This window comes from Bos javanicus, chromosome 28, assembly GCF_032452875.1.
Source record: "Bos javanicus breed banteng chromosome 28, ARS-OSU_banteng_1.0, whole genome shotgun sequence".
Taxonomy (NCBI): Eukaryota; Metazoa; Chordata; class Mammalia; order Artiodactyla; family Bovidae; genus Bos; species Bos javanicus.
This window is the reverse complement of record NC_083895.1, coordinates 6,702,457-6,719,040: the sequence shown is the minus strand read 5'-3', so window position 1 is coordinate 6,719,040 and position 16,584 is coordinate 6,702,457. Positions and strand designations below refer to the sequence as shown.

At 44.0% G+C, this 16,584-nt stretch overlaps 1 protein-coding gene across 8 annotated transcripts in view; it reads left to right on the top strand.

The window, feature by feature from the left end:
- Nucleotides 1-16,584, top strand: part of SIPA1L2 (signal induced proliferation associated 1 like 2) — a 247,297-nt gene that overhangs the window by 144,047 nt on the left and 86,666 nt on the right. For all 8 annotated transcript variants that reach the window (XM_061404830.1, XM_061404833.1, XM_061404836.1 and 5 more), the window contains 3 exons: nt 5,306-5,439; nt 7,213-7,401; nt 15,108-15,282. In XM_061404830.1, the coding sequence (XP_061260814.1) occupies nt 5,306-5,439; nt 7,213-7,401; nt 15,108-15,282 (498 nt within the window). The remainder of the gene's footprint in view (nt 1-5,305; nt 5,440-7,212; nt 7,402-15,107; nt 15,283-16,584) is intronic.

Sequence of the window (16,584 nt, the reverse complement as noted above, 5' to 3'; positions counted from 1 at the left end):
TTATCTTCATGATATGTGGAACACCCTATATAAAAGCTAGACGGAGTGCTCCAGTGTGCAGCAGAAGATAATCTTATTTCCTTAGAAACACATCCAGGTAACCTGCTTTATTCCTTGGTGAAACTGAAAGCACAGAGAGATTCCTTAGAAAATAGCTGCAGGGACTCAGAACTGGTGAGTCCAAAGGTCGAGTCGTGGTTGTACCTAGCCGAAAAGTCACCTCTGCTTGCGTTCAGAAGCGTGTGTCTGCACTGCTGTATTCAAAATGGATAACCGACAGTATAAGTATCGCACAAGGAACCCTCCTCAGTGTTATGTGCCAGCCTGGATGGGATGGGGGTTTGGGGGAGAATGGATGTATGTGCACTTATGGCTGAGACCATTTGCTCTTCACCGGAAACAACCACAGCGTTGTTAATCGGCTGTACCCCGATACAAAATAAAAAGTTTGAGGTCTGGGAAGAAAAAGATAGTGTGTGTCTGTGAGAGATGGAGACAAGAGTCAAAAACAAGTGTGGCGCATGGCTTGGAAAGATAGACCCAAAGGAAAAAAATGGTTTTCTTACTAATTTGCCATCTTTGGTGGAAAGGGTAATATACACATTAAAAAAAAAAAAAAAAGAATTCTTGATAGAAATTACTCAGTAAAATATTATATATGCCACTGCTTTCTTCAAAAGACTATCCTGAATATAATATAATCTCTGATTACAGATTAACTTTTTGAGATTAAAAGTATGAATCTTGTTCAGTTTGACTCTTAAGCTGTGTTGGGCTCAAAAATCAAAATGCCCATAATGCTGTTCATTTGATTTTTTGTTTCTCATTGAGTTTTTTGTCAGTAGGATTCCTGCCTTCAACTATAATGCTTTTCTCAGGTTATTGATGATACATGTATTATATTTTTATATATATATATATATTTTGTAGTGGGGCGTTGGTGCTGAGGTTAAGAACTACCCAAGGTTATTAAGTAGGTAATAAGTAGGAAAGCTCAGATTCAGAAACTGATTATCAGGCTCATTAGACTTATAGATGCTTATGCTAAGTCGCTTCGGTCATGTCTGACTCTGGGTGTCCCATGGACTGTAGCATGCCAGGCTCCTGTGCCCATGGAATTCTCCAGGCAAGAATACTGGAGAGAATTATAGATATTTAACAGTAAATGAATTTAGGGATGCTAGTTAAACTTGGTCATTTTTACATACATGTTCTCTCTCTCCCTTCCAAACAACACTAAAAAACTGATGGTGAAGGAGTACAAAAAGGGCATAAAGCCACAGAGGAACAAACTAGGAAGGTGCCACATAAGGCAAGGTATGCCGGAGTTAACTGATGAGCAGGGCGGTTCTGCAGCTTGGAGGATGACTCTTCCCCCAGCGCTGGAGGGCAGTGTGTGGCGGGGACAGGCCATCAGAAGATAGTCTACTCCACAGAGCAGGTTGGTGGAGTGAGCTGCAGTGGAGCAGCCTGTAGAGAGCTTTGGGCTGCTTCTAAGATGCTACTTGAGTAAATGCCAGCAGTGACTGCTGCTGTCCCACCCAGGCTCTGGGATTGGGTCATCACTGTATCCCATAGCCAAAGCTTCTCCCCAGTCATGGCCTCCCCACATCCACCTAAAAATATTAGAACTAATAAGTGAAATCAGCAAAGCTTCAGAATACAAGATTAATATACAGAGATCAGTTGCTTTTCCATAGATTAGTAATGAACTACTGAAAGAGAGAGTTAAAAAAAAACAATGCTATCTAAAATTTCATCTGAAAGAATAAAATATTTAGGAGTAAACTTAACTCTGAAAACTATAAAATATTGATGAAGGAAATTGAAGATGATACAAAGAAATGGAAAGATATCCTGTGCTCTTGGATTGGAAGGGTTTTATTAAAATGGTCCTACTCTCCAAAGCAGTCTACAGATCCAATGCAGTCTTTATCAGGATACCCATGATGTTTGTTTTTTGTAGAACTAGAACAGATAATTTTAAAATTCCTATGGATCCACAAAAACCAAAACAATTTTGAGGGAGAAGAACAAAGCTGGAGGTATCACCTCCCAGACGTCAGATTATACTACAAAGTGATAGTCGTCAAAACAGCATGGTACTGGCACAAAAACAGACATGGATCAATGGGACAGAACAGAGAGCTGAGGAATAAGCCCACACATTTATGGTCAAATAATCTATGATAAAGGAGGCAATATACAGTGGAGAAAAGACAGCTTTATCAATAATTGGTGCTTGGAAGACTGGACAGCTGCATGTGAAAGAGTGAGATGAGAATGTTTCCTTATACCATCTGCAGAAATAATTCAAAATGGATTAAAGATCTAAATCTTGCAGACCATAAAGCTCACTGAAAAGAATACAAGCTGAACACTCTTTGACATAAGTCATAGCAGTATTTTTTTAAACCTGTCTCCTGAGGCAAAAGAAATGATAGCAAATATAATCAAATGGAGCCTCATTAAACTTAAAAGCTTTTGCAAAATAATCCATTGACAAAACAGAAAGACATTCTACCATATGTGAGAAAGTATCTGTAAATGATGACCAATAAGGGGTTAATAATGAAAACATATAAATATCTCATCCAACTCAATATCACAAACCAAACAGCCCAGTCAGAAAATGGGCAGAAGACCTGAACAGACATTTTTCCAAAGAAGAAATACAGATGGGTAATCAGCACATGAAGGAATGCTCAACATCACTAATTATTAGAGAAATCAGAGTAACAATGATAGATCACCAGACACTAGTCAGAATGGCCATCACCTCAAAGTCCACAAATGGGATATGTTGGTGAGGATGTGGATTAAAAGGGAACCCTCCTACACTGTTGGTGGGAATGTAAATTGATACAGCCAGTACGGAGAATAGTATAGAGGTTCCTCAAAAACTGAACGTAGAGTTGTCATGGGATCCTGCAATCCCAGTCCTGGGCATATGCCTGAAGAAAACTATAATTCAAAAAGATACATGCACCCCTGTGGTCATAGTAACACTGTTCACAATAGCCAAGACATGGAAACAACCTGATGAATGGATGAATTGAATGAATCCATTCAGTAGATGAATGGATAAAGAATTGGTACAGTCCTTTTGGTCCTGACTGGTTCAAAAGGAAATTATGTCAGTATTTATCTTTATTATTCAGCCATAAAAAAGAATGAAACACTGCCATTTGTAGCAATGTGGTTGTACTTGAAGAATATTATGTTTAGTGAAATAAGTCAGAGAGAGACAAGTAATTACTGATTGGTATGTAGAATCTAAAAAATAAAACAACTGAATATATATAGCAGAACAGAAACAGGCTCGCAGATATAGAAAGCAAACTAGTGGGAACCAGTGAGGGAAGGAAGGGTAGAGGGTTAGGGTAGGGATGAAGAGATGCAGATTGTTTTGTATGAAATAGATAAGCAACAAGGATATATTGTACAGCACAGGGAATTATAGTCATTACTTTGTATATAACTTTTAATAGAATAAAATCTATAAAAATACTGAATCACTATGCTGTATGCCTGAAATGAACATAATATTGTAAATTAGCTATACTTAAAAAAAAAAAAAAAAAGAAGTTGAAAGCATATAGAATCTTCCTAGACCAGGGATTGAACCTATGTCCCCTGCATTGGCAGGTGAATTCTTAACCACTGGACCACCAGGGAAGCCCTTGACTTTCTTTTGATTTGTATCACAGGTTTTATCAAAAGCCTACCAAGAAACTGATTTGAGCATTTTTGCAAGTCACTTCTTGAAATATGTTCTTAATGCAGCAGGCTGTTAATAAATAACTCGTTGGTAAATAATTCATTTTTTGCAATGTATTTTTAATTTATTATTTATTTTTAATTTCACTGGAGTTGTGCATGTTTGTAACAGTTAAGCAGACTATTATCAGTACATAATTTACAAGGATGAGGGATCCATGAAAAACGAAGACTCACTTCCTATTGTATAAGCCCAGGACTGAGGCAATAATTCACCTTTTTAGTCCCTAAAATAGGGGACTTGCTGCTTCTAGTCCTGACTGGTTCAAAAGGAAATTATGTCAGTATTTATCTCATTTGGTTACAAGTAAAAAGTAAATGATCTGCCTTTGAAGATGTAGTCAGTGTTCATTAGTGGCTTTGGATAATGTTTTCCTTGAGTGATACAAGTACTGTTTTTCTTTGTTGACCTTAACCTATTTTCTACTTTATGAATAACATTCCTTATTCCTTCAGAAATTACTGTGGCAGGAGATGTTAGCATAGCCCAAAGCCTTTGGAATACCTATGGCTTTTTTCAAGCTTACAAACATGTGATGGAGCATGTTTCTCTTTAACTGAAAACTATACATCAGAAAGATTGGCCCAAACTACTAAGGTGACATTGAAAAGGGATAAAAGTGAAAAAGGAGGAGGTTGTTAAAGTGATTTTGCATACAGGGTGAAAAAAACCAGCTTTGTAAGTGCGCACCTTGGAGAATGGACTGGGCAGCAGTTCATTAAGAAGTAAATGAATAACACCTGGGGCTTTGTGTGGCTCGCTCGCTTAGCGTGGATTATTGGTATGAAGGTTTGCTAAAATCGAGAAGCAGCATGAATAAACATTTGTGTATTTGCACCGTCCGTGTTGTATGGGTTGGACCACATCTGAGTGTTGTGTTAAGTCTGGGTCCTTGCAGAAGAAGACACTTAAAAAGTGTGGTTGGAGTGAAGCTTTTATACTTCTTTCAGCAGAGCTCACTTACGCATCCAGAAGGGCTTCTCCCAGAGCTGAGCTTGCTGTCACTGGCAGCGTTCAGACTGGAATATATGCTTCATGACGGGGAAGTTTTTCTGGGTTGTGACTCCATGGCCAAGACCATGTCTGGCACACAAGTGTTCTGTGAGTAAGAGACTAGTGATCATGTCTTAGGAAGAATGTCCTTGCAGATCCCTATGCTAGCTGCCTCATAGTCACCTACCAGGTGGGCACTCAACCCAGTGCTCTGTGCCGTTCTAGAGCACTGCCTGGGGGGATGGGGCGGGAGATGGGAGTGGGGTTCAGGAGGGGGCAAACATATGTATACCTGTGGCTGATTCATGTTGAGGTATGGCAGAAACCAACGCAATATTGTGAAGCAAGTGTCCTCTTGCAATAAAAAAGAAAAGTGTGTCTAAGTTGGAGATAAAAAAATTGATCATGTTTGTGGGAAATCCTGCACCAGAGACGCTGGTGCATCTTCTGGACTAGATAGATACACAAGTTGCAGGATCCCCATCCTCTTCCTGCTTCCTTCTTCTCATGCCTCCACTTTCTCCATCACAGAGCATCAGAACTATTTTGGAATCGATGAGAACCTCGGCCCTGTGGCAGTCAGCGTGCGGAGGGAGAAGGTGGAAGACCCCAAGGAGAAGGAAGGGTCCCAGTTCAACTACCGGGTGGTTTTCAGGACAAGTGAGGTACTGGGCGCGTGTGGCGTCTGCCCCGGGCTGGGCCTCGGGTCACTGCTTGGGTTGTTGCCTACAATGTGTGGCTTTTATTGTCAGTGTTGCTCACACCAGTTAAGATGACTGAAAGGGCTTACACTATTTGGTTCCGAGTGAAATATCTGCAAACTTGTGATGGGTGTTAAGTGGCAGCGATTTTACCGTCACCTTACAAGACAGAAAGGATAAAATCAGCAGAATGCAAGGTTCTTGGGCATAGGGCAGAGGACAAATCTGAACTATATGATTCATGTCAAAATTGAAAAACAACTTTAGAATCAAATGCAGAAAACCAGGAAGCCACCCATGAGGTGAGTGTTGGCTTAGTGTGTCTGTGGGTCCAGGAGCTCCGTGGACCCACACATCCTCCCACCAGCAACCAGGTTACTCCCCCACTGGTCTTGCTCTGAGTGAAAAGTGCGGCTATAACACAGATGGCTGATGCACGTAGATGGGAATGTTGATTTACATAAAGACCCAGATCTGATTTGCACTTTAGTTTTTATCCTCTTGACCATTGTAATTAGATGGGAATGTGTTGGTCACACAGTCCTGAATGTGTATTTTGGTGACTCCTGGGTCTGAGTTCAGAGAGCCCCTCAAAGGCTTTGCCCAAGCCTAGTGCTCAGTGTCTACTTGCCTGTGCATTGGTATCTTATGGCCCAGGTTCTGTGCCATAAGTAGGAGAAACAAGCCCTCTCTGAAGATGGCATATTTTAAGCTGTGGACCTGTGCCATCCAGTTCAGTAGCTGCTAACTACAGGCGGCTATTTGAGTTTAAGGGAATTGAATAAGAAATAAGTTTCCACTGTCACACCTGTAACAGGTCACGTGCTCCACAGCCACTTGGGGATGATGGCTCCTGGGCCAGCCAGTGCAGCAGGAGGACGACCTCATCACTGCAGAAAGTCTTGTTGGACAGCGTGCCCTGCAGAAAGTCTTGTTGGACAGCGTGCCCTGGGCACTGTCAAATGCTAGGCGCCACTGTGACCTCCATCACTACGGCTGCTTTGTAGCCAGAGTGGAGGGTAGGGGGTGGGGTGGGATGAGAGCCAGCCCTCTAGGCTGGCAGTGCTGCTGGGTTTCCTTTCTCGGCACATTAGACCTGGGGTTAGATTTGCTGTGTCAGAACAGTGACTCCATGAGGACATATCACAGATGGGGAGGAAGAACCTCCTTGGACCTGAGTCACTTGCCTCTAGAGGTCTCAGAGTGGCCCCACCCAGCCTTGGGAATTGTCAGCAGTGGGAAGTTAAATAGAAGAACATGAAGAGTAGAAGAGAGAAAAAAATAAGAAAACAAATGAAAAGGAAAAATACAAAAAGAAACAAACAAAACAAAAAGAGTAGAAGGAAAGAAGATGATGGTCCATGGGAGAACGGAAAGGGAAGGACGGAGGAGATGGCTACGACTGGCCCAGCCCTGTGGCTCCTGGCTAGTCAGCACTGTTGGCTCTGATTGCGGTGGGTGTGTCTTTATGTCTGCTTGGTGGGGCATTGCCCCCTCCTCCTCATGCCTTGGGCACATCTGGTTACATCAGCTCCACCCAGCTCCTTCCTGACTTCTGTATACCTCTGTGTAAAGACTGATGAAGGTTGAATCTGCTTCTTCAGATTGAGAACTGTAGTCTCTTGTACTCACTTAGAAAAGAGCTTTCTCTTTCTTGCTCTTTTTTTTTAAGGCAGTTGAAACATTATGCTTTAAAGAGTCAAGGTTAACTGAAGTGTGTGCTATTTTGCCCCACAGCTGACAACGCTGAGAGGAGCAATTTTGGAGGATGCCATACCCTCTACCGCCAGGCATGGGACTGCACGTGGGCTCCCGCTCAAAGAAGTTCTGGAATACGTCATTCCTGAGCTCAGCATCCAGTGCCTGAGGCAAGCCTCCAGCTCACCCAAGGTCTCAGAGCAGCTGCTCAAGCTCGATGAGCAAGGGGTGTGTATCACGTATGAGACTGAAGTGTGTGACGCTTGGTGTCCATGGTCCTGAATGTTTCAGTGTTTTCCCATCCATCTTCCTTTTAAGACTATTTATTTTTAACGCCTTAAAAGCATTTTCTCTCCAGTTTTTCTCAAATGTGCCTGTATTACTAGTTAAGATGCCTTTATTATTAAGTAATGCATCTCCTGCTGAGTTGTGACTTGCATTGTTTTTTTAAAGATGATTGTGTACTTGTTTTATTTTTAAAATTATTTATTTATTTTTGGCTGTGTTGGGTCTTTGTTGCTACACGGGTTTTCTCTTGTGGCCAGCAGGGACTACTCTCTGGCTGTGGTGTGATGACTTCTCATTTTGGTGGCTTCTCTGGTTGCATGCAGAGCACAGGCTCTAGGCGCAAGGGCTTCAGTAGTTAACGTATGTGGGCTCAGTAGCTGTGGCTTGCAAGCTCTGGAGCACAGGCTCAGTAGCTGTGGCTCAAAGGCTCAGTTGCTCTGCAGCATGTGGAATCTTAGTTCCTAGACTAGGGACTAAACCCCTATCCTCTGCATTGGTAGGTGGATTCTTAATCACTCGACCACCAGGGAAGTCTGTGACTTGCATTATTTTTGTCAAGGTCTGGTATGTCCCAGCCAGCAGGAGCAGATCTGATTCATGACTGTTAGGGATCGCTGGTGTCTTTCCCCAGGGTTTTTGTAGTTGCTGTTGTTGTTTTTAAATTTATTCATTTCATCTGTTTATTTGGCTATGCCTGGTCTTAGTTACAGAATGTGGGTCTGTGATGTGGCATGTGGGATCTAGCTCCCTGACCAGGGGTCAAACCTAGGCCCTCTGTGTTGAGAGCATGGAGTCCTAGCTGCTGGGCCACCGGGGAAGTCCATCCCCTGAGTTTAAAGAACTCACATTGGACCTTTCCCTGAACTATTTCCCTGAATTTATTGTTGTTTACTGTGTGTAAAACATCAGGTTTACGGATGGCAGTGAACAGCATGCATCAGGAAAATCAAGATGCTAAGACCTGGTCCTTACTCTTGGGGAGATCACTATGACAGAGCACAAAGGCCCTTGCAAGGCAGAATGTGGCCGTGGTGGGTTTGAAGAGGCAGAAGTGCAGTGTGTTCTGGGGAAAGAGATTTGAGTAGAATTCCAACAGGGAGATATGAGTACTTAGCTCTTTTAGAAACTATGACTCTTTTCTTTTCAAGGAAGGGGCACACGCAGGGAAGCTGAGAGTTAAAACAACGACAATAAGCATAGAAGAATGAATGCTGGGCTAAGGCTTGTGCACTTGATATGGAAGGCAGGAGGAAGCATTGAAGGTTTTCGAGTGGGACAGGACATGATGGTAGCTGTGCTTTAGGAAGATTATCTCGTAGAAGGGAATTGGACAGTCAGGTGAAGGTAGAGCTTCATAGTGGCCTGGAGCTCAATTATGTGATTATTGACATCATCCGGGAGAGAATGATGGACAGGATGTACCCAGAAGATGGAAAGAGGTCTTTTAACTTCAGATGCAAGATAATTTGTAGGCAAAACTGAGAGGTAGGTGCCCAAGAGTATGCAGTTTGTTTTAAATGAGTGGATTTGTGTTTAAGTCCCTCATGGCTTACACAGTTAAGAATCTGCCTGGAATCCCAGAGACCTGGGTCAGGAAGATTCCCTGGAGAAGGACATGGCAACCCACTTCAGTGTCCTTGCCTGGAGAATCCCATGAACTGAGGAGCCTGGCAGGCTACAGTCCATGGGGTCGCAAAGAGTTGGACACAACTCAGCGGCTGGCACTTTTCACTTTTCTTTCACCTGGTTTAAACAAAAGAAAAAGACAATTGTGATGTGGTTCCAGAATTTTCCAAGGAAAATATTTTGGCACATTTTGGAGGGAAGATATGGTACTTCCTGGTTGACCTAGTAACACTCATTATGTTGTATTGGTAGAGTGTTTGATACTTGGATGGCTGGAATTCTAAAAGAGATGAAGTTGTAATTTTTCTAGCAAATTAACACTGCATTCTCATCCAGAGGAAGCAGACACCATGATATTCGGAATGGATAATCCTGAGATCTGCCTTTCTCAACATTGAGGCCTGACATATTCAAACCAACAACTAAACCTGAGTAGTTGACTTCTAAAATTGCACAGAAGCATTCACCATGGTTATCACTAGTAAAGTGTGTGGTATGTAATGGCCATGAGGCAGCTGAGAAAATCCTGTTGTCATGGAGGGGCAGAGCAGGTGTGTTGCTGCTGGTCTGGGGACTCAGGGTTCAGGTGGGCTTGGTGTGAAGCATTTGTCACTGAGCCAGACTTGGGTCCGCTTGCCTGCACAGAGTCAAGCCAGGTTGTGGTGAGGGTGAGTGCAGTGTTTATTTTAAGGAAACCAGTCCATCCTATAGCCCCAATTATATGTTTCCAGTGCTTTTTCTTTTGAATTATATTTACTTGACTCTGCTATACTTTAATAGTGTACAATATGATGTCTTGACTTCCCACAACTCTTAATGATATCTAAAGGTATCTTAGTGGTGTCTTATCTCATATTCTAGTTTCTAAAGGGTCTTAAAAGTTACACTCATCGGTTGGGGTGTTTGAGAGTTTCTTTCAGTTAGTGCTGTTTTTATCCACTTTCCTAATAGAAAGCTGCCCAGGGAGGGAATGGGCCAATTTTATGTTACTATTCTTAAGGGGTTTTAATATCAAAAAATTATTTAAAAAGGATAGATTGTTGTTTCCTGCTTTCTTGGAGTTTGGAATCTATTCATGGTTTGACACTGAGTTTATCTGCTCTGTACAAGAGATGCTGTAATAGAGGTATAGTAGGTCCCAGATCATTCATTCCATTCTTTACGTTTGGTGAGATGTGTTGAGCAGGAAGACTCCATGCCATGGAGAATAATAAAGAAAGTAATCCTGAGTAGTACTTGAAAGTTTTGTTACTTTATCTACATAAATTCATCAACTTCTAAGATCCCATTTTTTTTTAAGACTATCCTAGTTTTTCTAACAAGTGAGTTCATAAGATTATATAGATTGACTTTTTTTAAAAAATTGGAGTATAGTTACAATGTTGTGTTAGTTTCAGATGTACAGTAGAGTGATTCAGTTATGCATATATATGTATATATATTCTTTTTACTGTAGATTATTATGGGATATTGAGTAGAGCTCCCTGGCTATACAGTAGGTCCTTGTTATCTTTTTTATATAGTGTGTGTGTGCTTCGTCACTTCAGTTGTGTCCAGCTCTTTGTGATGCTATGGACTATAGCCCTCCAGGCTTCTTTGTCCACGGTATTTTCCAGACAAGAGTACTGGAGTGTGTTGCCGTGCCCTCCTCCAGGGGATCTTCCTGACCCAGAGATTGAACCCATGTGTCTGATGTCTCCTATATGGATGGGCAGGTGGATTCTTTACCACTTTTGCCACCTGAGAAGCCCATATATAGCACTGTGCTATGTTAATCCAAAAATGTTAATTTGTACCTCCCCACTAAGTTGACTTTGTAAAAAAAATAATTCAGGTTGGTAATGACAGCAGCAACCCACTCCGGTATTCTTTCCTGGAGAATCCCATGGACTGAGGAGCCTGGTGGGCACAGTCCACGGGGTCGCAAAGAGTCGGACATGACTGAGTGACTTCACTTTCACTTTCATGACGGCTTACTGACTTAGAATATTATGGCATCTTTGGATTCGTTTGTTCTTAAGCCAACTACCCCTCCAGATATATGTTCACTCATGCACCAGTTTGCTTGAAAGGAAATCAGAGAGGTCTGAACACATGCGACTACACACAGCACAGGTGGCTGAGTTTAGAGAGGGCAGTGGCAGGACTTTCCTGCACACTTGAATTTATTTTCAAGGCCATTCTGAGACTTTGTCTTTTGCTGCCTTCCTTTAAATTTAAATTTTCTGCTCAATAATTACAGAGTTTCTGGCCTTGGGTACAGAGCGTGCGGTCTTGATCCATTCTCAGGAGGCTGGGGATCGTCTGCCTGTCTATGCAGGGTCTGTGTGTTCAGCCCTGGACACAGAAGCAGTATAGAGTTTTGACAAGTGGGTGTTTTTAGTTTTTGACTGTGGTGATGCCCAAGGTTCCTGGTTCCCTGAGGTTCCCCCCAGGACTGTGAGCCTGGTGTAATTTGCATCAGAACAGTTAAGGAGGGTCAGTGGGAGTGGAGGTATGGTTAAAGGTGACCTCAGGTTTAGGTGTAGAGGCCTTAGAGACGAAGCTTGTTCCAAGAGAATTGGGGATTTTCGTTCATGGAGACCTGGGGGTCTGTCCTCCCCTTGGAATCGTGCCAGCTTTCTGATAAACCGTGGGTGGGAGGGGTCAGCCTCAGTATATTGCATTGCTGTTGATTTCATGAGGTTTCTAAGAGACCGAGAGCTGTGTCTTCCTCCACACAACGTCCCATTCTCTTCTTTTATTGGAATTGTGCTACACTGGCCACAGCGGTTAGTTCTCAGTTGCTGGAGATGGTTCTGTCCCAAGTCCCATCTCATGTCCTCTCCCACTGGCACCACAGGTCACAGAGGCCAAGCTGCTGAGTGTGTTGGGGGGCGGCCCAAGTGGTGTGTGTGTAAGAGGGCATCTCCACTGGAGCAGAGTTCTGGGGCTGGGAAGGACACCTGGGGGCTTTGAAGTCTCTCCTAGTCGCATCCATGGGCCCAGGGCTTCTTGGATGAAAGGCGAGTCCTCTTCCCAGTTGGGATGTAGACTCACTGGTTTGTCTGGAAGCTGGAAGAAAGGATATGTGAGCGAATAGCCCTGCACTCAGCACAGAAGCCCCAAGGGGGTTTCAGTTATCTGGGTATTTGGCCTCTGCCTGGGCTTCCCTCATGGCTCAGCTGGTGAAGAATCTGCCTGCAGTGCAGGAGACCTGGGTTTGATCCCTGGGTTGGAAGATACCCTGGAGAAGGGAATGGCTACCCACTCCACCCCAGTATTCTGGCCTGGAGAATTCCATGAACTGTATAGTCCATGGGGTCACAAAGAGTCAGACAGAACTCAGCAACTTTCACTATTCACTATTCTTGAGTCACAAAAGCATCATGTCCACAAGGGTAGGGACTGGAGAGAAACTATGTGTGTCCAGAGAGGGCCCTGCTTCAGCCACCGGGGCCACCCCAGCCGCAACCCTGGGGCCAGAGATGGCTTTGCCCTGGACTTGCTCCCCAGAGGTTGCTGCTGGGGATGGTGGGGCACCCTGGGACAAGCCACAGCTGTAGGAGGCACAGAGAAGGCAGGGTGGTGCTGGAGGAGGTGACAGGGCTCCAGGGGAGTAGCGAGCAGGGTCCCTGGAACAGTGAGCTCCTAGGATGCGGTTGATGGTGCAGCCACCCCTGCTGGGTGCAGAGGAGATAGGGGTGCGGGAGTGTGTGGTCCTGGGGATGCTGGGTATGCGTGCCTGCTGATCACACCGCGGAATTTCAGGGGGACTCGCTGTAAGGCTGGGGCCAGACAACTGGAGAGGGTAGAAGAGAGGTCAGAACATCACAGCTCTGAGGAGGTGGAGAGTCATCCAGGGGTCACGCTAGAGAACTAACCCAGATTCTGACCGTCACCAATGTCATCACATTGGCAGTGTCAATCCCAAGTGTTTCCTAAAGTACTTTAAGTCCTGCAGTGTCTTCCGGATCACTCAGAACAATGAGTGTTTATAGTGAAATGATGAGGCATTTGTCTTATACTTACTTTTTTTTTTTAAGATGATGGTCCCTTTGCAATAAATGTGGTGTCTCATTTGTTTCTTTACTTGAGTTGATCAGAAATGTTTATTCCTCAGTCCCTGGGTGCATGGAAATGTTTTTTGTCTTAATGTTACTAAAGACCCAGTAAGTAAATGTTAGTCGCTCAGTCATGTCTGACTCTCTGCCAGGGTCCTCTGTCCATGGGATTCTCTAGGCAAGGGTACTGGAGTGGGGAGCCATTCCCTCCTCCAGGGGGTCTTCCCGACCCAGGGGTTGAACCTGTGTCTCCTGCATTGCAGGCAGATTCTTCCCCACTGAGCCACCAGGGAATCAGCACAATTCATAATACTAATAGCTTAAACCCAGCATCTCACAGGCCCACACTCGGCGCCTGGAACCTTGTCCTCACAGTGTGATTTGGGTGATTCAGGCTCAGACAGGAACATCAGGCCTGTGTGCTGTCTCCGCCTCCCTTCCCCGAGCCCTAGGAGCCATCGCTATAGGTGGCGCATCGGGTCAGATGGTGAACAGGGAATCATCTCTTTGGTCCCTCCCCTCCCCTGTAGCTCTTAGGGTGCAGCATGTGTACTGGTGCTCTGCTGCCTGCTCAGCTCTGAGCTTCCCCAGCATCTCCACTGAAATGCATAGCAGGCGGATCCCTCCCTTTCTTGGATTGTAAGTGTCATAGGTCACTCGGATGAGACTGCTGTCATCACTTTGCTACTCAAGAGAAATTAGTACCATTTTGCCTTATTTTACTGATACAGTCATCTCTGAGTTTTGATTAAAGGCTCTGTTTTACAGTTTGGTAATAAAAGTGAACAGTGTTGTGGACAGCTGTCTTTAGGGAATTGGGGAGGGCTGATAATCTGTCAGTCTTTGAGGCTCAGATTGCTGCTATAGCAGGAAAAAGTGCCCTGCTTTTGTGATTGATGGGTACTTCCTCTTTGGGGAAAATAAAAAAGCTGTCTCCCCTGCCTTAGGAGGAAGTAGTGTGATACCTTCCATCATGGCATGGATGGACAGAGAGACAGAATTATAGCCGGAACCCTTCAGTTGCTATTAAAGTTCTTTATGGTCTATTGTATATTTAGCAGATGTTTTCAAGATAGTCAGAAGTGTAGAAATGACTGTAATGGCTCAGCCAGAGTTACTTTTATGGAAATAAGACATTGTTCTGTCAATGTACATGGATCACAATTTGCAGTGGGAGTCTTTCCTCCCCAGACCGTAATTTGATTTGTTTTTTCCATTACAGTCTTTCATATTTCCATGAATGTTCAAATAATGACAACAAAAAAGCATTAAGAACCAGAGAGGGAAAACTTCTGAAAATATACAGCTCTTTTTTTCTTTCTAACTTCGAAGATAATGCTATTTACTATATAGAGGGTATAAGATGTTTGCACAGCTCTATTTTTAAATAAATGCTTGAACCTAGCTGTCTGTTTTGGAAACCTGCAAACTCCCATGTAGGCAAGGCCATTCACTGTATTTTTTAGGTTGTCTGACATTTCTCCAGCTGTTATTTTCAGGTCTCTGGGTTTGTTATGATTTTGTAGGGTTTTGCAGAATGACAGTTGATTACTTTTTTTAGCTTCTGGAAGTTGTCCTGGCATGCTTTCCTGTGAACAGAATTCTCAGCTCCTGTAATTTTAATTTTACTGAAGTTAGCTTGTGTGATGCTTTTTAATTTTTTTAATTAATTTTATGTTTTACATTGAAGTTCCCTGGTGGCTCAGACGGTAAAGAATCTACCTGCAATGCGGGAGACCCAGGTTCATTCCATGGGTCAGGAAGATCCCCTGGAGAAGGGAATAGTACCCACTTCAGTATTCTTGCCTGAAAAATCCCATGGACAGAGGAGCCTGGCGGGCTGCAGTTCATGGAGTCACAAAGTGTCAGACATGACTGAGCGACTAACAACATAGTTGATTTACAATATTGTGTTAGTTTCAGGTGTACTTGTCTGATACTTTTTGCCAAGTAATTTACCTTTCTCCCTCGTTTCAGCTGAGCTTTCAGCACAAGATTGGGATTCTGTACTGCAAAGCTGGCCAGAGTACCGAAGAGGAAATGTATAACAACGAGACGGCAGGTCCAGCTTTTGAAGAATTCCTTGATCTGCTGGGCCAGAGAGTGCGGCTGAAAGGATTTAGTAAATATCGAGCTCAGCTGGACAATAAAAGTAAGCTTCAGACTTGGGTGTCTGCACAAATTTAATTCCCCAAAGGTAGGCACACCGCAGACATCTAAGTGAGTAGTCCTGCGCCCTCCTGTTCCTGACCCCAGCAGCGGCTGAGCCAGCTTATTGGGGATGGAGTTGCGATTTCCTCAGATGAGCAGGGGGCTTCCCTGGTAGCTCAGGTGGTAAAGTATCCGTCTGCAATGCAGGAGACCTGGGTTCGATCCCTGGGTCAGGAAAATCCCCTGGAGAAGGGAATGGCTACCCACTGCAGTATTCTTGCCTGGAGAATTCCATGGACAGAGGAGCGGGTGGGCTACAGTTCATGGGGTCCCAAAGTCGGACACGACTGAGCAACTAAGCACACCCATGCACTCAGATGAGCAAGGAAAGCGCATTTCCCAAGGGCATTGTGTCTGACATACTCTCAAAAGGTCAGTTCTTCTTCCTTTGTAACAAGAGCAGAGATCCCCCCAGTATTCTGTGAAGAATCTTTTAGTATGTTCTTTTTTCTTTTCGCCTCACCTCTGTGTTCCATCCTGTCCCACTGCAGCTTGACCAAACCTTGCATTCATTTCTGAAATGTCTAAATATTTCCACATCCATGCAGGCCATGCTTGCAGCCTTATCTTGTTCATAGCCTATTTCATGGTATTACCCGGGGAGCTGAAGCTCTGATTAAAAAGCTGATACATCCTGTTTTCCAAGGACCTTGGTCAGATTCTCTCAAGTGGGGCACCTGTGGGTTCCCTCCTGTGTGTGAATTTGTCTTGTCCCTTCATTTCGATAATCCTGTTCCTTATGGTCCTCATAGACTAAATATTCAACCTTTGTATCTGTGTTGTTACTTAGTTGCTCTCAACACACCTGAAAACACCAGGTAGGGTAATTTTGTGTATTTGGGGAAATTCTGCTTATTGTCAAGCAGTGATTTGCTTCTTGCCCTTTTACTGAAGAGTGAGTAAAAGATGGATCTGTGAGGGCATCCAGCCCTCTAGGAGGGGTCAGTGGGAACCTGTCCCGGGGAGCATCAGCCAGGGTTGGAACCAAGGCCCTGTGGCCCCAGGTCTGCTCACCTTGCGACCATCAGTGATACTTGCCTACAACAGAGTGGTGCCACTCTCCCTGTGCCTGGCTTGTCATCAGTTCTGGGGTTTCGGTCTTTGTTTACCTGGAAGATAATTGCTTTACCACATTGTGTTGGTTTCTGCCATGCAACAGTGTGAGTCAGCCATAAGTATACTTATCTTGAGCCTCCCTCCCTCGTGAGCCCCCCTCCCATCCCACCTTTCTAGGTCATCACAG